Below are 22,142 nucleotides of genomic sequence, written 5' to 3'. Positions count from 1 at the left end.
GCAGAAAAGTATAAAATAGGTTAAAAATCTCCCCAAATGCCAGCATACAGAAGAAATAACTATTAATATATCTGGTACACATCCTTCCACTTGTTCCTTTGTGCCTGTATAGACATGTAGCCTAGACCTACAATTCAGTGTCAGTGGAATCAATGATATATACTGGTCTGGGTGTTTTGCCCAACAGTATTGATGTGGATAATTTCCCTTAAATCCTCATAATCACTTTTATGAGATTTTGTCAAATTCAAGCTCTAATTGCATCTGATAAATGGAACATCTACTTTGTTGTTAAGACTTGCTGTATATATATATATTTAAAATAAAGGGCAAACAGCTGCGAACGAGGGCTCCTGTGCTGGTTGAGAAGCCCAGGTGTGTCTGAGCAGTCTGTGGAGTGTGCCTGGGCAGTTTGTGGGCTGGGGACAGAGGGCTCAGCAAGCTTGGCCACAACCACTTTTTGTAGTGCTGGTCTCTGTTGAGTTTTAGTTTCATTCTTTATGATTTTAAACAGTTTTTGTTTTCATTTGCCTTGTGGACCATGCCGAGAATATAGAACATCCAGTGCCGTCAGCCAAGAGCTGTCTCCTGAGCATGCAGGAGGCAGAACCACCTGTAGGGGGCGTCTCGGTGGTGATCCATTGCTGGCCTGTGAATTGGACAGCCATTCAGTTATTGAGAAAAGCTGACAAGTTAAATTTATATTTGAAATCTCTTGATTTTTTTTTTAAGAGGGGGGTGGGTAGGGGCAGAGGAAGAGAGAGAATCTTATGTAGGCTCCATACCCAGCACAGAGCCCAAAGTGGGGTTCGATCTCACGACCCTGCGATCATGACCTGAGCCAAAATCAAGAGTTGGATGCTTAACCAACTGAGCCACCCAGGAGACCCTGAAATCTCTTGCTTTTTAAATGTAGACAACTAATTGTTTAAAAACATTGTGGGGCCGAACAACACACCTGGGACTTTTTAGAGTCCTCTGGAAGCCAGTCTTAGGTTCTTGGTCTACTAAGCCATCTTTGGCTGTGGTATCGATTTAGTCTACTTGATTTAGTTCTAAAAATATTGACCTATGTGTTATTCCGTGTGTCACTCACTCAGGGTTCAAAAGACTGGAAATACAAAGATGAACAATTACGCTCCTTGTCTTGAGGGGGTAGCTTGTAATTGAGAGGAGCTGTTCTCAATATATGGTCCCCAGGCCAGCTCCTCGGTATCACCTGGGAACTTGTTAGAAATGCACATTCTCGGGCTCCACCCCAGATTCACAGAATCAAAATTTGCATTTTAACAAATGCTGCAATCTGTTTTTTAACAAACCTTCCTGGTGGTTCTGACTCCTGCAGAAGTTTGAGAACCACTGGTCTGGGAGGGGAGTTAGGTGTATGGGCAGAGATCTATGGGATGGAGAAGCTGTGGCGAGAGTCAGGGAAGCTTTTCAGAAATGAATGGCTCCACCTGAATCTTAAAGGATGAGTAGAAGTTGGCAGGTGAAGCAGTGGAGAGGGGTGTCCCGGGGAGGGAGCAAAAGGAACAAGAGTAGGAGGAGAGAGGGTATGTAGGGTGTGTTTGGGAATTGTCAGTTTAGAGCATGTGACTGACGGATGCTCTGGCAAATAGAATGAGCTTAGAAGAATAGATGGGGCCAGGCGTTGGATGCCAGGTCATGTTAGCTGGATTGGGTCTTGTAAGTGTTGGACATCGCTGGAGACGTTGGAGTAAGGGAGTGTGGCACTGGGTCTGCGTTTAGGAAAATAATACCGCTGGCATGGTTCAAATTCCTTCTGGGTAGAGACAACTCTCTTGGTACCCACTGGCCTAGATCTGGATTCCTGCTTCTCCTGGTGTGACTTGGATCTGGGTCAGCAATTCCCATCCTTGGATAGGGTGGTGGGGAGAGGAGGAAAAAGCTTTTGCGTGAGGAAACAGTCATTGCTGCATGTAAAATTGTGACTGCAATTGTCACGTCACTGTGTCCTCTTCCTTCCCACAGGGAAAATGCTCATTCTCCAAATTGAACATTCTAGTGGTTGCTGGTGTTTTCAGCAATGGCAGTGGTCTTGGTTTTCCTCCTTTAAAAGCAGCCCATCACTGCAGCAAATATTTTGGGGGAAAACAAACCTTGGTCTGTTTTCTTTCTTTAGAGATCTATGGTGTCTAAAGAGGAAATAATTTGAGCGCAGGGCCCGGGAAACTCATGTCTATACCTAACTAGGGCTTGCTTCTCCCTCCCTCTCTCGCTCTCTTTCTTTTTGAAATGCTGGGGTGTGGGAGGTAATGGGAGCAGGATGCAATGTCACCTCCCCCTGCTGGTCGTTTTGTATAACGTCTTGTTGGTAATCTACAAAGCGAGTGCGGACAATGGGCAATGCAAATGACAGAAAAGTAGACCGAGATTGGATCCATTAACTTTTAAAATCTGCCCAGTGTAGTGAATTGTGAAATCTTTATCTTTGTGAGAGGGTGAAAGGAATATATATATTTTTTACTCCTTCCATTCTTTGCAAATTGATGTAATGTTTACGAAGTAGTTATTTCTTTTGTCTGGCTACTGCAACTTTGCATACATTAATGATTACTTTAGCCATCTCTCTCATTTTTTTTCCTGCCTATCTAGTGAGTGTTTTTTTGTAAGCTAAAATGAACAGGTTTTTCCAGTTAATTGCTTTGGGTGCTTGGTTCAAGTTAACCACGAGTATCTGTGCCTGTTTACTATGAATATATAAAACAACCAAGCTGTAATCTTTATGGGCATTAAAAGTGATACTTAAAGTGAGTGAAACTTGTGTTTCTACTTAATGATTGATCTCTATTTTTAGTCACAAAGGTGGTGTTCATAAATATAGGGGATATTCATTATGACTCTATCTACATGATAAATTATATAGAGGCTTTTCAGAGGAGGGTAAAATGCCCTGCTGAGAAGCTTTAAGGGTAAGCTTTTCTAGGGCAGTTTTCTGAACAATTCCACCCCCTCCCCCTTTTGAACTTCCCTGTTTGTGAGCATCTAAATTTAAATAGCTTTCCTAATAAAAACTAACCTTGTTGTTATCTTCTGAAATCTGAAATCCTGTCTTGGTTTTGCCCCTGTCCATCTGAGCAGATTGAATTTATGGAGTGGGTGCATTTATGTGTTTCAAGACAGCCTGATAAGAGGAAGCTTGAACCAGGAGGACATATACTGGCTTGGAACTCAGGCATTCACACCTCTTACCATGTGGGTGCAAGCCAGTTACCACCTCTAGGCATAGTAAACTAGATATTGTTTAGGTCCTCTCCAGCTTTATTCAAATGTACTCATCAAAATGATTAAAACATTTGCCCTCATTTAGACATGGGCAGCCCTGGAAATAAGAGAAAGAGAGGAAGTGAAGTTGCTTTTATTCTCTTACAAAGATCGTCAGACATAGTTTAATGTCAAATCATCCAGAGGGTTAGCTGTAGGTTGGGCATGTGGACTGTGTGCCTTGTTCTTATTGCGCTGTTTTTTTTTTTTTTTCCTAGTTGCAAATGAAGCTGGAGACAAGACCGCCAGACCACTTGCCCGCTTCTCTCGTGAGTAGATCTTGTTTCACTCCTTTTCTGGGCTCCTTCAGAGGTCTTTTTACTTGCATTGTCCACCCCTGTAATCCTGCCAGGTGTCAGTAAAACACTGTCAATGAAAGAGTCATATAAGAAATATCTTCAATGGGTTAATATTTCATTTGAGCCCCACCACGGGTGAGCTATTCATTGCTATTACCTTTTCAATCCTCAGAACTGTGTGTGGTTTATCAAACTGTGCTCTAGTGTTTTGCTGTTCCAAGTGGGGTCCTGGGAACATGAGAATTGACATCACCTGGGGATTTTTAGAAATGCAGAGCCACAGGCCCAAGGAATCAGAATCTGAATGAAACAAACCCCTAGGTGGTTTCTGTGCACGTTTGAGTTTGAGAACTGCTCACTGGGAGTCCCCTCAGAGAGCCCTGCAGTGGAGGTGGGCTTTTTATGAAGATAACATGAGGAGGAGTATATGAAATGCTCATAGTTGCCAAGGTCCACACATGTGTGAAAGTGTCATCACCATCCAAAGTGGATTTACGGACTGCCTCCACGGGCTTTCCCTCCTTTAGGTGACATTTTTGAAGCTCAGATAGATTGAATGGTTTTCCTTGGGCACAGGGTTCCCATAAGGGCCTTGGAGCTCCCCATCAACTTCTTTTGACTCTTTTGTCTCCAGGTCTCGATCATAATGGGAGAACAGGAGTCAAACACTTCTCAGTGTTTTCTGTGCCAGTGTGGTCAGCAAATTATGCAGCCAATTAATGCTGTCCCGGAAGGAAAACCCAGATCCCAATAAGGGAGCAGAAATACCAGAGGTTGAGCAGTGCTGGGTGGAGGTGCTCCCCAAGGCCTGGAGCAGAGAAATGGTGGGGCTGTCAATCAAAATGGAATTTTTCTTTCCAGCACCATCACCACTTGCTGGCTTTTGCTTAAAGTAATTTCACGGATAGTTTCTGGGCCTCAGTTTTTCCATCTGAAAAACAGAAAATTCATACCCATCTTCTCTCCTTTATAAAAATGTTACCTACTTTTGAAGTCATAGCACACAAATTCCCAGTCACTGCACTGTTTATATAAGGTAGATCGAGTCTTGAGTGTGGATACCGCTATAGTAAGCCTTAATGCATAGAATTGAAAGTATAATTTCTCTATTTGCAGGGCCTTCTAAATTCTGCCTTCCAGCTTTTTTGAGGAGGCTTCAAAACTTTGAGATTGATTCCTAGAAATGGTTTTTATAGAACTGTAATAATATATGATAATGCAAGAGCATTAAATGCTCACATTTTAGAAGCTGTGAAATAAAACACTCGCTTCTCACTGCCCTCCTACCTGGAACCATTACTTCCCAAAATAAGTATTTCATCCCACAACTCAATGAGGATGATGAATATGCTTTTAGTCCCTTTATTTCTTTATCTCCCGAGCAGTAGTCAGGCAAATTAATAAGCCAGAATGGTAACCCAACCATTCTGTGTGCATTGTGCTTCATGCACCTCTGTGGGAGTGCCTGGTGCTTTCTCTTTTTTTAAAAAAAAAAATTTTTTTTTAATTTATTTGAGAGAGAGAGTGCAAGAGAGAGCAGGAGCAGTGGGGAGGGGCAGAGGGAGAGGGAGAAGCGGGCTCCCTGCTGAGCAAGGAGCTGGACGTGGGGCTTGATCCCAGGACTCGGAGATCATGACCTGAGAGGAAGGAAGAGACTTAACCGACTGAGCCACCCAGGCGCCCCTGCCTGCTGCTTTGATGCTCACCATGACCGGTAGGAAGGGGCAGACGGGGTCTTATCACCGAGAAGCCAGAACGACAGCTGGAGCAGCTGGTCCCTTCCCAGACAGAAGAGGGTGACTTTTTTTTTTTAAAGATTTTATTTATTTATTTGACACAGAGAGAAAGACAGCGAGAGAGGGAACACAAGCAGGGGGAGTGTGAGAAACAGGCTTCCCGCGGAGCAGGGAGCCCGATGCGGGCCTCGATCCCAGGACCCTGGGATCATGACCTGAGCCGAAGGCAGATGCTTAACGACTGAGCCACCCAAGCGCCCCGAGGAGAGTGACTTTGCTTGTAAATAGCTTCCACAACTTCTGAATTGTGTCTGGGTTCGAAGGATGATATGTCACTTGAAAGCTTATTCATAGAAGGTGAGGACTGAGAGAAACAAAATATACAAGCAAAAAGTAATTAGTGACAAACCAGTGAAGTTGGGCTGATTCTGGAACCAAAAAAAAAGGGAAAGAAAATTCCTGACTGTGCCATGTCCTGAGGTGGGGGGGGGGGGGATCAGATGGTACCATTAATTCCTAAATCTTTTCATAGCAGATACTAGAGGGAGAAAATTAGGTGGCCTTTAGGAAGAAAAAAATATATTTTTTTTCTTTTTTTGGTGGAGGTGCTGGGGATTGAACCAGAAAAAAATAATTCTTGTTGTAGCGTTGTCTGATTGACACTTAACTGCATCAAAAATGACCTTGATGTTGTGGTATGGTGTGAACGAAATGTTCAGTTTGGGGAGATTGGAAGTATTTGGATGACAGACTTCTCTTTGGAGGCTTGAAGATGAATACTGCAACCTTCTCCAATGTTGGCACCTGCTAAGACATGCATCAAGCCCTGACTGTGTGCACTGCCCAGCATGGATGTTGGCCTGATAGGAGTGGGAAACAGGAACACAGGTGGGAAATGCTGTGAAAACTGGACTTGCTGAGGTGGGTGCGGGGTGGTCCGCAGAAAAGAGCTGGAAGGATGGGCTGGCCCTGTGGCCTCCCAAGTCGTCCCAAGGGTTTCATTCCCTTGGGGGTCTCACATTCTGATTCCTGATGCCTCTGGAATATGCGGCTCATTTCTCTATAGATTTTGCCCATGCTTGAATCAATATACTTGCCTCAGCTTCCCCATATTGCAAGAGATGAACTGTGTTGATTATATTAAGAAATCCTAAAGGAGAACCAGAGGGAAGTAGACTGTAGGAATCATGAAAACATCTAGCATTTCTGAGGGCTGGTTTCTGATTCTTCCTTGGCCATCTGGTTTACCAGCCTTGCAGGCTTCATTCTGGTCACTTCTGCAACACAACCCACGCTTGGCTTTCTTCTTGGAATCGCTGTCTCTAAGTGGCTGACACCACTACCCAGAACCACTGAACCTTCCTCAAAAATCGATGCCAAAGCCCACTGGTCAAGCTCAGTTCCTGTCACCTTTAGACTGGAGACACTTGATGTGCCATCAGATAGCAGTACTGTGGTGGTGGACCCTGTGGAGTGAATCTTGTGAGTCCCTGGATCCTATCGGGACCCCTTCATCACCCTACCCCCATCATTTTATGCTTGGCAGTGGCTTTTGATCAATCTGACCTTAATCAGAGCATTTGTTTGACAGCCATGGGCATGGAGAGTAACCAGGAAGTCATTCTTCTAGGAGCGGAGGTGAGGAGGGAGGAGGAAGGAGGGAGGGAGTGAGGGGCATGAGATTCGGAGACAGTGGAGAATATTATCTTCCCCACCAAAACCTACAGAAGAATGACAGTGTCCAAGAGAATGAGGACTTGAGAGTAAGGTACTATGTGAGCCCAAGGTACGTTGGCTTGGGACCAGCAGATGATTTAGAATGGCACCTGTCATGTGGCTTGCTGTCCTGGGACTGGAGCTCCTGTGTGTGGGGACTTCCCACCCATGCATCAGCCCAGGGCTGGGGGGTGATGGGCCTGTAGAGCACCTCACCTGGTACTGCATGCAAAGCTCTCTGATAGCCAGTGCTCATATCCGTCTCGTGGTGTCTCCATTCTACAAATGAGGACAACCAAGTTAGGAGAAAACATCGAAAATTGTTCACTGATGGAATTCTAGGTCTTCCGACTCCAAATCTTGGCTATTCCCAGTGCACATGACTCCCTGGTCTGAGGGCTAGAGTTTGCCAGCTCTGTAGCTCAGGGACTCGGGTCTGCCAGCTTGGTAGTGGAGATGCTCAAGCTTCAGCTCAAGGCAGGCTTCATAGATCCACACTGCTGTGACCTTTACTATAATTGGTTCCATCTAGGTTGGAAGACCTTTCCTCAAACATCCCTTTTTACCAGCTCACTGATATCAGGATTTCTCTGAAATAAGGGAGTCACTTGAAGACTTTGAAATGCAAATTCTCTTTGGAGTGAGGACACAGGGATTCATTCTTATTATGGTGAAAATGATTGATATCAGACCTTTTAATTTTTTTCCCCAGATACCTGAAAATATATTCTCAGTATGTAAACAGAGGGGACAAAGGAGAGGCAGCCCAGGGTCAAGCTGAGAGGGGTGTTTGTGCTAGCCTAAGGAATGGACCCTGATTCTAGGGAAGCCTTTGAAAGGTTTTCACACTTGACTGGCATCTCAGCCTTCTCCTGGAGCTGGAGGTGCCCTTTGGGGACCAGGGCTGTGCCATGAAGAGCTGGACCTTCAGGTGAGGAATTCCTGGGGGCCCCCTGAGGCTGGTGCTCCTGACCTCGCAGGACTTCTGGGGTGAAGTTAGCTGGCTATGGGGCTGGGTCCCCTGCTGGTCCAGACATCTGGGATGCTGGCACGGCTGCCCTCCAGCGCCAGCCTGGAGAGCCCTCCTCCCTGGAGATGTCCATTTCATGTGTATGTCGGTCTCCTCATTAGACAGCAGGCTCCTGGAGGCCAGGGGCTGCACCTGGTCGAGCTATGTACTAACCGTGCCTGGTGCAGGAACAAGTACTTGTTGAGGGAGACAAAGTAAACTAGTACCTGCCAGCACTGTTCCCCACTTCTCTTCTTCACCCTCACGTCATAAGCAGGGGCAGGCCATCCTGCTGTCAGCACACAGGCTCCTGAAACCACTGAGGAGTATGTCCTCAAGAGTCCCCGACACACTAATGTCAGGGTGCTTAGAGGCCCTTAAGGACACAGGCTCTGGTGATAGGTCTGGGTTTGGGTTCTATGTCCAGGAATTCTGACTTCTGTGTGAATTCGGGCAGTAATTTACCTCTCCAAGCCACACTTTCTGCAGCTGGATCCCAGGACAGTATTAGAACTTGCTTCCAGAGTGGCTGTGGATGATCTCATGCAGGGGTGAGTGCTAAAATACTTAAACACACGTGACATGGTCACCGATCTGTTAGAACGAATATTGGTCATGGGTGATAGGAAGGATCAGGGTCCAGGAGGCCCTGATGGGCTGGTCACTGGATGACGCTGGGGCAGTTGAGGTGGATGTTGCCCTGATAACCCAGGATAAATAATATGAAGCACAATGTGGGCACACTTAGTGCTCAGTAAGTAGGGGTGATTGTCACTGTATATATTACCACTCTTCCTGTCCCCTTCCTTCTCTCCTTCATTCCATCCCTCCCTTCTTCCTTCTTTTCACATATGTTTATTGAGGACTTTTCTGTGCCAAGCCCTAGAGACACACATAAGTAAGTTTGTCTTCAGAGAGCTCATAGTCTGATCAGACGATGCAGAAGTAAACAGCTTCAATGCAGCATGTGGAGGGAAATGCTAGAGATTGTTACAAGGAGCTGCGTGAACCAGATGGGGAGATCTCATCTGACCTGGAGTGGGAGTGGATTCAAGGGAGTCCTCCTGGAGGAGAGAAGCATTAGCTGAGGCTTAGGGAGTGAGTGGAGGTTAACAGGTAGAGAAGGAAACATCTAATCTTAAAAAAAAAAGAAAAAAGAAAAAAAGAAAGCCCTCAAGGTCCATTCCATGGTGATTATGCTTAATGAAATAAGTTGGACAGAGAAAGACAAATACTGTATGATCTCACTTATATCTGGAATAATAATAATTAAAAAAACCCTGCCACCAACAAAAAAGCCCAAACTCATAGACAGAGAACAGATTGGTGGTTGCCAGAGGTAGATGGGGGATGGGATGTGGGGAGTGGGTGAAAGGGGACAAGGGGGTCAAAAGGTACAAACTTACAGTTATAAATAAGTCCTGGGGATATAATGTATAGCATGGTGACAATAGTTAATAATACTGTCTTGTATATTTTAAAATTGTTAGGAGAGTACATTTTTCTTTTTTTTAAAGATTTTATTTATTTATTTGACAGAGAGAGAGATAGCGAGAGCAGGAACACAAGCAGGGGGAGTGGGAGAGGGAGAAGCAGGCTTCCCGCTGAGCAGGGAGCCCGATGTGGGGCTTGATGTGGGGCTTGATGTGGGGTTTGATGTGGGGCTTGATGTGGGGCTTGATGTAGGGGTCAATGTGGGACTAAATGTGGGGCTCAATCGCAGGACCCTGGGATCATGACCCGAGCCGAAGGCAGACACTTAAGGACTGAGCCACCAAGGCGCCCCTAGGAGAGTACATCTTAAAAGTTCTCATCACAAGAAAAAAATTCTGTAGCTACATATGGTGACAGATGTTAACTAGATTTTTTTATGGTGATAATTTCACAATATATACAAATATTGAATCATTATGTTGTACACCTGAAACTAAGATAATGTTATAGGTCAAGTGTATCCAAAAAAAAAAAAAAAAAAAGGCTATACAACTTTTCAGGGACTAAAGGCTGCATGCAGTGTTCAGATATGGCCACCATGTGGCAGCAGAAGCCCAGAATTTGGTGTGCAAGGAGCCTTGAAAGAGGCCGGCAATCAGTGCAGTGGACTTTCCTGGAGGCAGTCCAGGGTTTCGAAAGAGCCTGTGCAGCGGGAGGTGTTGGCCCCAAAGTTTGTGTAGCTGGGCTGCTCCACTGTGGAGTTTTTACTACTTCGCTTTCTCCCCTGAGGTGAGCAGTGGTTGAAAAGAAAATAGTGGGATCAAAAGCAGTAAGGAAATGAAGCCCCATTTGACCTCTTTTGCTTTTGGAGGTAAAAATCCAGGTAGTGTTGAAAATAGATTATCCTATTGAAGAACTGGAGTAATTTGGGTGGGTGGATGGATGTTAAAGCAAAAGGAAGGTCACTTGCTATTTTTGTACTGGGTGTATAATCTGGGGGAATGATCCCTTTCCCTGGGTAGAGAATGGGCAGGGACAGACAGGGGTGTACAGTAAGGGTGAGCTCTGGGGTTGGGATAGAGGGTGAGCCAGCACCTATTACATGATGATACCCATTGTGGAACCCCAGGGCAAACTCAAAATCATATCTGACAGAGTGCTAGAGTCTGGCCAGAGAACTTTTTGAAATTGCTGGTCACAGCTAAGAGGGTCTGTTGCTAGCATTAGGAGCTTGACTTGGGGTTGGATGGGTTATGGAACCATGATGATGAGAACAAGGAGAAGAGAAAATGGGTGGGAGGAAGGGCTGAGAGATGCCATGAGCAGTGGGCTGTAGCTGGTGGCTGGGTGTTCAGTGTTTTCAGGGGCATGGACTGTGGATGAACCAGAGCCATTTAAAGGGCCCAGGATAGGGCAGGAACTAGATCTGGAGATTTTCTCATTTGTCTTAAACAGCCCTAACTATTTCTAAAAAGTTCAGATCCTGTATAGAGCTCTAGGTCTTACCTCAGCAGTGTTTAATGACTGAACATCTTCATTTCCCACTTGTTCAGCAGAAACTGGAACTTTATCTTCAACAGTGGCAGCTCTAGAATTTCTATGCATGAGGGGTTTAGGGGTAGCAGTCTAGCTCAGTGGTCCTCAAAGTTGGATCCCTCGAACTTGTGAGAAATAAAAGTACCCCTTACCAGATCTGCTGAATCAGAAACTCATGGGGTGGGTCCCAGCAAAAGCTGTTGGTGATTCTGATGTGCTCCAGTTTCCGAACCACCGCTTGAGCTGTGATGGTGGTGAATGGGGGTAGAGGCAGAAGCCAGGGTGCAGAGCAGCACAATGTTTTTGTTTATAGATCATAGAATAATACAATTAGCATTTTCCTATAGCTACTTGTGATTATGTATACATACGACAGAGCAAATGTTAATTGCTTTTATCAAAAAATAGTGTTTTATTATTTTAATTTTATTTTTATTGGGAGGGATTGTGGGGGATGGCTGAAGGCGATTATAGGAAGAGAGTCTATAGATACCTCTACTCAACCCTTAGAACTGGCACTGCTCTGCATCATCTCTTGAATCTAATTCTCTTTCTAAGGTCATCTCCTGCCTACTCTTGGCCTTTTCCCCTTCACAACAACATCATAGTAAGAGCTGCTTGGCTGGCCCACTCGCCTCTTGCTTGCACCTCCAAATCACCTGAACCATCATCCTCAAACTCTAGTTTTTGTCATGACATATTTGTGTTTCAGAACCATAGACAGTTACTCCCCAACTTTTGTTCACCCAAGATATGTCTGCCTAACCACAAGGTGTATCTTACTCCTTTTCTCCTTCCCTTTCATCAAATCCAGTCATTATCAGCCAAACAAACATGTTTGGTTCAGTAAACAGATATATCAACCCATTATCTTATATTTGAACACTTTCAAGTTAGACTAGAACTTAAAACTGATCCAGCCCAAAGCTCACCACCCATGCAAAGTTCAAATCCTCTTTATGGCATCCCTGTCAGAGGGTCATGAGCTCTCTACAAGAACCTGTCTAGTGGGAAAAACTCAGCTTGGCCTGGAAAGGGTTGATGATTACAGTCATAATGAAGGACTGGAGTATGTACGTGTGTTTGGGGAACTGAAACTCACTTTGATTTTCTCTTTTCGAATGTATAGGATTGGGTCTTTGAATATATCCACTATATTACTTGGTCCCCAATATGTTACCCATTGGTTCAACAATGAACTAGGAGCTTGTGGATGATATGTAACCCAGATGTCAGCTGGAAGCTCCTGGTCCATTGAGATCTAGGTAAATAGGCCCAAACTGCTATTGTGTGCCCTTTGGAAGTTCAGAGCACTCCTCGATGTTTCTGTGGGGATGACCTAATATTCTCCTTGCCCTGATTTCCTACTTCTGTTGACTGTTTCCTTCTACATGCCTCTGGCTGTCTTCTTATCTGCTCTGACATAGACTCAGATGTGAAACAAAGCCCCTTCTCTTCTTTTGGAGTAACCAAAGGCTGTTGGTCAAAGCAGAACTTGAGCGAAGATTAGGGAGATTACAGTATGCAATTGTATGCAGACAATTTTAATTCACAGTTCTGTTCTCAACAGTCCTTTCATCCATCTCACCACCAATAACTTTTTTAAAGACCACTTTGCCCATGTAGTTCCTGGTCTATCACCCCTCAGTCCTTCTGTGCCTACCCTCCTCCACTTTTTGCCCTGTATTTCCATTTCCCTCTTAGGAATTGAAAGACACTCCTCCCAGGTTCTCACACAGAGCAGCTTGATCATCACATTAGTTGTATTGGTATCTGCTGACACCTTTGCCCTCAGCACCTCACCTCTATTCCTTTTGATTGATTGATTGATTTTTTTCCTACATGGAGACTAATTTATTTTTCCTTCATGGGAATTGTAGTCTAACTTGTTGAGATAATCACAAATATTTACTCCTTCCTACATGTGTACAAGCTTACATATTTAAAAATCTGATTAGAAATTTTTGTTGTGTGTAATGTAACCTCAGGGAGGGCAAGGAAGACAGGGGTTGGCTATTGCATGCCAAGTACCTCCTCTTTTCCTCTCTCAATGTATGCTCCTTTGAATAAAGTTAGGATGAAGTTTCTGGTTCCAGCAAAAGGTGGACTAGGATAGCCTGAAAATCCTCCATTTTTCATAAGCATGTAGAAATGCTGAGTAAAATATTTTTAAAAATATTTTTAAATGCATAGTTAAACTTGCAATAAAGAAAGGGATCTCTGCAGGTGGAAATGAACGAGGAATTTAATATTAGTAGAGCAGGCTCTAAACATGCCTGCTGATTCTGCAGCTATGCGGTGTGTGAGTATTGTTGCCAAGGTCATGGGATCTAGTACATGGGGTAAGGATTTCAGGCCTTGGGCTGTACAGGGTGAGGAGTTGGATCTGAGACTTCTGCCTGAACTTGGATTCTTAAAACTTAGATGAAATGGACCACTTTCTTGAAAAACAGAAACTACTACAACTCACCAATTATGAAGTAGCTAATAGCTTTATAATTATTAAGAAAATTGAATTAATAATTAAAAATTCCCCAAAAGAAATCTCCAGACCCAGTAAGTTTAGCTAGAAAGTTCTACCAAATTTTTAAAGAAAAGTTAACAGCAATTTTACATAATCTTTTCCAGAAAATAGGAAGAGGAAACATTTCCCAATTCATTTTATGAAGTTGGTAGTACCCTCATACCAAAACCAGAGAAAGATAACAGACCAATATCCTCATGAATATAGCTGTAAAACTTTTAAACATAATATTAGCAAAACAATTCAACAATATGTAAAAAGAATTATACACCAGGCCGGGTGGGGTTGATTCTCTTCCAGTATTGAAAATTAATGTAATTCACCAAATTAACAGGCTAAAGAAGAAAAATAATATGATCATATCAATTGATGCAGAAAAAGCATTTGACAGCATTCAACATTCATGATAAAAACTCTCAGGGAAATAGAAATATAGGGGAATGTCCTCAATTTGATAAAGAGCATCTACAAGAACCTACAGCTAACTGTAGACCGATGCTTTCCCCCTAAAATTGGGAACAAGATGAGGATATCTGCTTATATCCTTTTTTATTCAACATGGTGCTGGAAGTTCTAGCCAGTGCAATAAGGGAAGAGAATGAAATAAAATGCACACAGATCAGAAAAGAAGAAATCAAATTGTCTCTGTTTGCAGAAGACATGATTGTCTATGTAGAAAATTGTCAGGAATCTATTAAAAACCTTCTAGAACTGGGGCACCTGGGTGGCTCAGTTGGTTAAGTGTCTGCCTTTCGCTCAGGTCATGATTCCGGGGTCCTGGGATCTAGCTCTGCGTTGGGCTCTCTGCTCATCAAGGAGCCCGCTTCTCCCTCTCCCTCTGCTGCTCCCCCCTGCTTGTGCTTTCTCTCTCTGTCAAATAAATAAATAAAATCTTTAAGAAACCAAACCAAACCAAACTAAAACAAAACAAAACCTAGAACTAATAAGTGAGTTCAGCAAGGTTATAGGATATAAGATAAACATTAAAAAAAAATCAAAATTAAAAATATGGTGGTGTTTTCAGTTGCTCAAAAAAAGTGAAATGTGTAGGGGCGCTTGGGTGGCTCAGTCAGTTAAGCATCTGACTCTTGATGTCATCTCAGGTCATGATCTCAAGGTTGTGAGATCGAGCCCCTCATCGGGCTTCATGCTGGGCATGGAGCCTGCTTAAGATTCTCTCCCTCTGCCTTTGCCCCTCCCCCGCTCTCTCTGTCTAAAAAGAAAAAAAAAAAAGGTGAAATGTGTAGATGTAAATATAACAAAACATGTGTAAGACTTACATGAGGAAAACTACACAATGGTGATGAAAGAAGTCAAAGAAAATCTAAATAAATGGAAAGAAATACATTCATGGATTAGAAGACTCAACATAGTGAAGATGTCAATTATCCCTAAACTGATAAACAGATTTAACACAATTCCTATGAAAATCCCAATGAGGGTTTCCGTAGATATAGACAAGATTATTTTATAATTTATATGGAATTTCAAAGGAACCAGAATAGCTAAAACAATTTTAGAAAAGAAGGATGAGGTACAAGGAATCAGTCTATTTGATTTCAAAGCTTAATGTATAGCTACAGTAATAAAGACTAGGTAGTACTGGTAAAAAGACAGATTCATAGGTCAATGGAACAGAATAGAGAAGTCAGAAATAGATTCATACAAATATGCCCAACTGATTTTTGACAAAGGCGCAAAAGCAGTTTAATAGAGCTAATATAGCCTTTTCAACAAATGGTGCTGTTGTATTTGGACATCCGCAGGCAAAAATACAAACCTCAACCTAAGACTCAAACTTTATATAAAAATTCACTTGAAATGGATTATGGACTTAAAATATAATGCTATGAAACTTTTAGAAAAAGAAACAGGAAGAAAATCATGGGATTATAACATTGGGAGAGAAACACTTGTCACCAAGAGCATGATCCGTAAAAGGAAAAAATTGATAAATTGGACTTCACCAACATTAGAAACATTTGTTCTGCAAAAGACCCTGTCAAGATGTTGAAAAGACAGGCTACAAAGTGGGAGAAAATATTTGCAAGTAATTTTGCTATCCAACAAAGTTCTAGCATTATAATATATATATGTGTATACATATATTTTTGTTTTGTTTTGTTTTGTTTTGTTTTTTTGCAAGAGAGAGAGTGAGAGATATCTCTTGAACAGAGGGAGGGGCAGAGGGAGAAGCAGACTCCCCGCTGAGCAGGGAGCCCTATGCGGGACTCCGTCCCATGACCATGGGATCATGACCTGAGCTGGAGGCAGATGCTTAACTGACTGAGCCACCCAGGCGCCCTAGCATTATTATATATAAAGAATTCTCAAAACTCAAAAGTAAAAAAGAAAACGGCCCATTCAGAGTATGGCCAAAAGGCAGGAAGAGACATTTTACCAAGGGAGATATACAGATGACAAGTAAGTACTTGAAAATATGTTCAACTTTATTAGTCAATAGGGAAATGCAAATTAAAACCACAATGAGATACCACTACCCATCTACCAGAATGGCTAAAATAAAAAATGTTGACCACACCAAATCTTGAGAAGGATGCTGTGAAACTGCATCATTCATACATCGCTGGTGATAAGCCACTTTAAAAAAGTTTGGCTGTTTTTTAAAAAAGTAAACACACAAGTACCATATGGCCCAGGAATTGCACTTCTGGGCATTTATTCCAGAGAAATGAAGACTTACATTCACACAAAAACCTGTACATGTGATCTCACACCTATTAGGATGGCTAGTATAATAGAAAGAAACCCAAAAGTGTTGGCAAGAATGTGGAGAAATTGGAACCCTTGTACACTATTGGTGGGAATGTAAAGTGGTATAGCCGCTAAGGAAAACAGTTTCATAATTCCTCAAAAGATTAAAAATAGAATTACCATATGATCCAGCAATTCTGCTTCTGGGTATATACCCCAAAGAATTGAAAGTGGGAGTTTGAACAGATATTTGTACATTCCTGCTCCTAGCAGTGTTGTTTGAAGTATAGGTGGAAGCAACCCAAGTGTCCATCAGTAGATGAATGGATAAACAAAATATCTACAGACTAAAATGTACATACAGTAGAATGTTATTCCGCCTTAAAAAGGAAGGAAATTCTGACTCAAGCTACAACATGGGTGAATCTTGAGGACATCATGCTAGATGATATTAGCCAGCCACAGAAAGATAAATACTGTATGATTCTACTTACATGAGGTACTTAGAGTAGCCAAATTCGTGGAGACAAAAAGTAGAATCACAACCATGCCAGGGGCTGAGAGGAGGAGGCAATTACTTTTATGGGTACACAGCTCAGTTTGGCAAGATGAGAAGAGTTCTGGAGGTGGATACAATGTGAATATATTTAATGCCATGGAACTTGGTTACCCATAAAAATGGTGAAGGTGGTAAATTTTATCTCACATATATTTTACTACAGTTTAAAAAGCCCTGCACATGAATCATTATAGAAGTTTTACTCATAATAGCCACAAATTGGAAACAACCCAGATTTATTTATCCAGTGTATGGTTAAACAAACTGTGGTGTATTCATACCATGGAATACTGCTCAGCAATAAAGAGAACAAGCTACTGATACATGCAACAACCTGGATGAATCTCCAGAGAATTAGTGAATGAAAAAGCCAATCCCAAAAGGTTATATGTATACTGTATGATTCCATGTACACAACATTATTGAAATGACAAAATTATAGAAATGGAGAACAGGTTAGTGGTTGTCAGGAGTTAAGGAGGGAGTGGGCTGAGAGGAAAGTGGGCGTGGCTATAGACGGATAACAGGAAGGATCTTTGCGACGGCGATGCTCTGCCTCAGTGTCACCATCCTGGGTGTGATATTGTACCATAACATTACAAAATGTCACCATTGGGGGAAACTGGGTAAAGGGTACATGTATTATCTCTTACAAGTGCATGTGAATTTATAATTTCTCAGAGTAAAAAGTTTAATTAAAAAAAAAAGCACCTTTAAGATGACTTTTCATAGCCTACAGAATTGAATCAAAATCTTTGACACATCACACCAGGCCCTTCCAAAGATGGCCTGAGATGACTTCTGTTAAGCCCTAACTCATCATTTCAGCCTCAGAAAAACGAAATTAGTTGCCCTCTCATCCTGTTTCACTCCTCCATGCCTTTGTACGTGTGGTTCCCTCTGCCTGAAATGTTCTCTCTGTTGATCACCAAGCCAATCCATTCATCTCTCAAAACTCTGTCATAGGCTACCTTTTTTGTAAAGCCTAGCCTGACCCCTGGAACAAAATTATCACTCCCTGCTTTGTTTGGCATCAGTATATTTCTACATAGTTATATTATTACTTGTTTCATACTGTATTATAAATAGCTCTTTAGTGCCTATCTCCCTACTAGATTTTTAAGTACCTTGAAAACAGAAACTGTGCCTTGCCAGTCAGTACATAATAAGTGTTCAATAAATGTTTGTTCAATTGGATTGAAAGCAGAATGAATAGAACTATTCCAGATCTGTAACAATTTCAAACAAGAGGATAAAACCACTTATCACTTGGACAGTTCTTAGAGATTCATACTCAGTTACCTTACTAGAAAAGAAGTCAGATGCATTTTAACTTAATGGGACTTCCATGATTTACCAGTCTTAGCTTCCCGTGATACCTCCTTTTCAACAAATATTTATGGAGCACCTACTGTGGCCAAGCACTATGTCCTGTACCTTCCCTTTTTCCCCCCGCTGATAGGTAGGTGAGTGGTTCCTGCCATAGTGTGCATTAGGCCTTGGTTAAGCCTTGGGTTGAAGCCCAGGGTGGACACATCCAGTTTTGTAGGCTGTAAAATGTGCAATTATAGGGGTCATCGTCCTGCAGATGAAGCTGTGAATAACTCCCCTATAGTTACGAAGTCCTGGGGAAAACCTCATGTTTAGAGCTGCAGTTCTTGGAACTTATGAAAGAATTGCCTAGTTTCCAGGCCAGTAAATTTTATGAAGCCAAGTTCCCTCCCTAGTCCCATTGGGCAAGATAGGAAGAGAGGTCAAGTTGCGAAGCCATTTGGGTGAGAAACTGAAGAAAACCCATGCATGATACAATTGAAGCACATGGAAGGAAGAAAACACTGAGAAGTTTATTGAAGTTTCTTAATGTGGTTTCCACAGCCTCAGAAGCAGGTATCTTAGAAGCATATGAAAAAATTAACTTCGAAAGGACATTTTGGGTACAGGAGTATAAAAATGAGTAAGTCACAGTTCTTTCCCAAAAGGAGCTTACCACCAACAAATGATCCATTGTCTTTATTTTATTGCCAGCAATGGCTAGTTTGGGCCAGAATTCTCTGTGACTAATATATTACTCTGAAGTCTCTGTTTTTCTGGTATTCTTGATTAAAACACCAAATCTCCATGCAATTACTTTCAAACACTTTTATTTTTGATCACAGTACACATACCATTTCAACATGTCTAGGATGAATGTGGCACATTCTTCCAAATGCTTAGAGCACTTTCATACATACTATATTACTGAATTCATTCCTACCAAGTTTTTATAATGAGGTTAAAAATCCGTGCTGGAACTTCCCAAAGGAATACTAGGCAGATTTACAAATGAATCATCCAGCAGATGGTAAAACTTGGATTTTTGCATGCTTTGCAGACATTAGCATATTTCAAGGTAGTTATGCATTGAAAAATTTTCACTTAATTATGAGGGTGGTGGTGTCTGACTTAGTGAAAGTTTAATTATGGCAAACTTAAAAAAAATGCTATCTTTTAACTCTCAAGTACCTAACTTACACTGACCATTAGCAAAGTGTCTGTCAAGTAGATTTCACTCTCAATAGATAAACTTCTCTTTTAATTAGTGTACTAAATGAATGCTGTCAAAGTTCTTGAAAACAGCCTCCCTTTAATCTTGTCTACGTCATTACTCTGCTGAACAGACTCACTCTTTTGATGTATGACAAAGAGTAATTGAGACCTTTCCTCTTGGAATTGATGGTCTCACTATATAGTGATCTACTGCACCATATGAAATTCTAAATAGACTTTGAAAATTATGTGGGAGCTGTGCCCATCAATTGGGTAAAGACAGATGCAAGGCTTTACTCCGAAGCAGGTTGGGCACAATTTTTTATGCTCACTCTTTTGGCTTGGGTTATGCATTGCTTATTATGATAACTGTTTGGATATAAATGTCAGTCTTACTCTCGGTTCTTTCTGCTTAATTTATCTGGCAGCCTAAGGAGACAGTGAATGAAACCTAGAGTGACCTATGTTCCTTGCCTTTTGGAAAACAATAATCTCTGTATGAGTCTTTTTGCATTCCAGAATGACCAAAGTAGGGTTAAGTCCAAAATAAAACTCTAAACCAAATATGAAGAACTAGGGAAGTGAAACACCATCATAAAGACGTTGGGAAGAGGTAGCCTTCTGAAAAATGATTTAATGTAGAAGCCAAAAGAAAACATGTAAATGCTACTTTGCATTCTCCATAAGAAGCAGGAAGACATAGCCCTTCTAAGATAGGAACAGAAAGCCATAAGAAAAGAAGCAGGTTGATTTTGAGTTAAGAAGCAAAGAAGAGTAAATATGTAACATAGGAATTAACATTCACATTGAAATATAGAAATGACACTGAAAAACATTTAATCAAGGATTGGAAGACAAACTTCCACTGTTGAGAAACAGTGTCTTACACTATAGATGAAAGTGATAAGCAATTGAAAACGAGACAAGATAATAGGAGGTCAGACAAGAGTCAACACATGTAAATGAATCATCAATGTTCTGAGACTAAAGCCAAACAAAATAACTGGAACAGAAGTAGTAATCAAAGATAAAGTTGAAGGCAACTTGCCCCAGTGGAAGAGAGTAGGGCTTGAGTTTCCATATTCAAAGGGCTCATTGTGTTCCAGGAAAATAAATTTAAAAATCAGTAAAAATAACTCACAGTTATAAATATGCTAGCAAAATGTTTGAAATACAAAGATAAAGAAAAATGTTTGCCTACAAGAGAAAGAAAAACTATCAGATTTGGCTCCTAATTCTCTTCTATAGTGCATAAACAGCAGAAGATAATTAAGAAATACGTTGAGTTTAATTTAAATTCAGTAAATCTCTACTTTAGTTGTTATTCATGTGTATCTATCTCATTAACCATGTCATTCTGGGAAAGAATTATTTGAGGGTATACTTCAGGCAATTGAAACATGAATCAAAATAAGTTCTGTAGAACTGATTGTCCCATACAACGTAACTCTGGAGCACTTGAAATGTGGCTAGTGCTAACTGAGATGTGATGTAAGTGTAAAATATCCCCCGGGTTTTGGAAAAAAAAGAATAATATAAAACTTCATTAATATTTTTATATTGATTACATGTTAAAATGATAATATTTTGGGTTTATTGACTTAAAGAAAGCATGGGGTGTGTATATCTTTTCAAATTATTGTCATCATTTTCTTCAGACAAATGCCCAGAAGTGGAATTGCTGGATTATATGGTAGTTCTATTTTAAATATTTTGAGGAACTTCTATGATGTATTCCAGAGTAGCTACACCAATGAACATTCCCACCAACAGTGCACAAGGGTTCTCTTTTCTCCACATCCTTGCCAACACTTGTTATCTCTTGTCTTTTTGATAGTGACACGTGTGAGGTGATATCTCATTGTGATTTTCATTTGCATTTCTCTGATGATTAGTGATGTTCAGCATCTTTGTATGTACGTGTTGACTGTTTACAAGTCTTCTTTTTAATTAATTTAAATTTAAATTGCTACATAGACTAATGACTACCCTATTGGATAGCACAGCTCTAGGAAGTAATCAGAGTCAAGAAAACAAACAAATAAATACTTAAAGCTCTTAATATACAGATGAAGATAAAAATGGAAAATGGATAGAAATCTATGCTGATAAATTTGAATATCTTGACAGAAAGGCAATTTTTAAAGGAAAATACTCCAAAAGAAATGGATACCTGGAATTCAGCAATAGCATGTGATGACATTGAAAAAATTGTGAAATAATTACTTTGCTAAAAATACTTTAGATCTCAAGAGTTTTATAGGCAATTATATTCAAATATCAGGGGATAGGTTATTCCTATGATGACAGCTACATAGAAGAAGAAAGTAAAGGCTAATCTTTATGAATATAATTGCGAAAAGCTTTAAATAGAATTCTAGCAATGCAAATGAATAAATATACAACAATAACAACACAACATGACCAAATAGAATTTATTTGAGTACTGCAAGGTGGCTTTACTATTATGAAGTATTTTTTTATTTTTTATTTTATTTATTTATTTTTAAAGATTTTTTTATTTATTTGGCAGACAGAGACACAGCGAGAGAGGGAACACAAGCAGGGGGAGTGGGAGAGGGAGAAGCAGGCTTCCTGCAGAGCAGGGAGACCGATGTGGGGCTCAATCCCAGGACCCTTGGATCATGACCTGAGCTGAAGGCAGATGCTTAATGACTGAGCCACCCAATTATTATTATTTTTTTTAAAGATTTTATTTATTTATTTGACACAGAGAGACGCAGTGAGAGGGAAAAGCAGGCTTCCTGCTGAGCAGGGAGCCTGATGCGGGGCTAGATCCCAG

The 22,142-nt window shown here is 41.3% G+C and overlaps 1 protein-coding gene across 4 annotated transcripts in view; it reads left to right on the top strand.

Annotated features, from left to right (window-relative positions):
• Positions 1 to 22,142, top strand: part of PDE1C (phosphodiesterase 1C) — a 506,198-nt gene that overhangs the window by 81,910 nt on the left and 402,146 nt on the right. For all 4 annotated transcript variants that reach the window (XM_036098663.2, XM_078059427.1, XM_036098664.2 and 1 more), the window contains exon 2: positions 3,504 to 3,554. In XM_036098663.2, coding sequence (XP_035954556.2) covers positions 3,504 to 3,554 — 51 coding nt within the window. The remainder of the gene's footprint in view (positions 1 to 3,503; positions 3,555 to 22,142) is intronic.

Source organism: Halichoerus grypus, chromosome 12 (assembly GCF_964656455.1).
Source record: "Halichoerus grypus chromosome 12, mHalGry1.hap1.1, whole genome shotgun sequence".
Classification (NCBI taxonomy): domain Eukaryota; kingdom Metazoa; phylum Chordata; class Mammalia; order Carnivora; family Phocidae; genus Halichoerus; species Halichoerus grypus.
The sequence above is the reverse complement of the archived record's forward strand: the minus strand, read 5'-3'. Positions and strand labels throughout refer to the sequence as shown.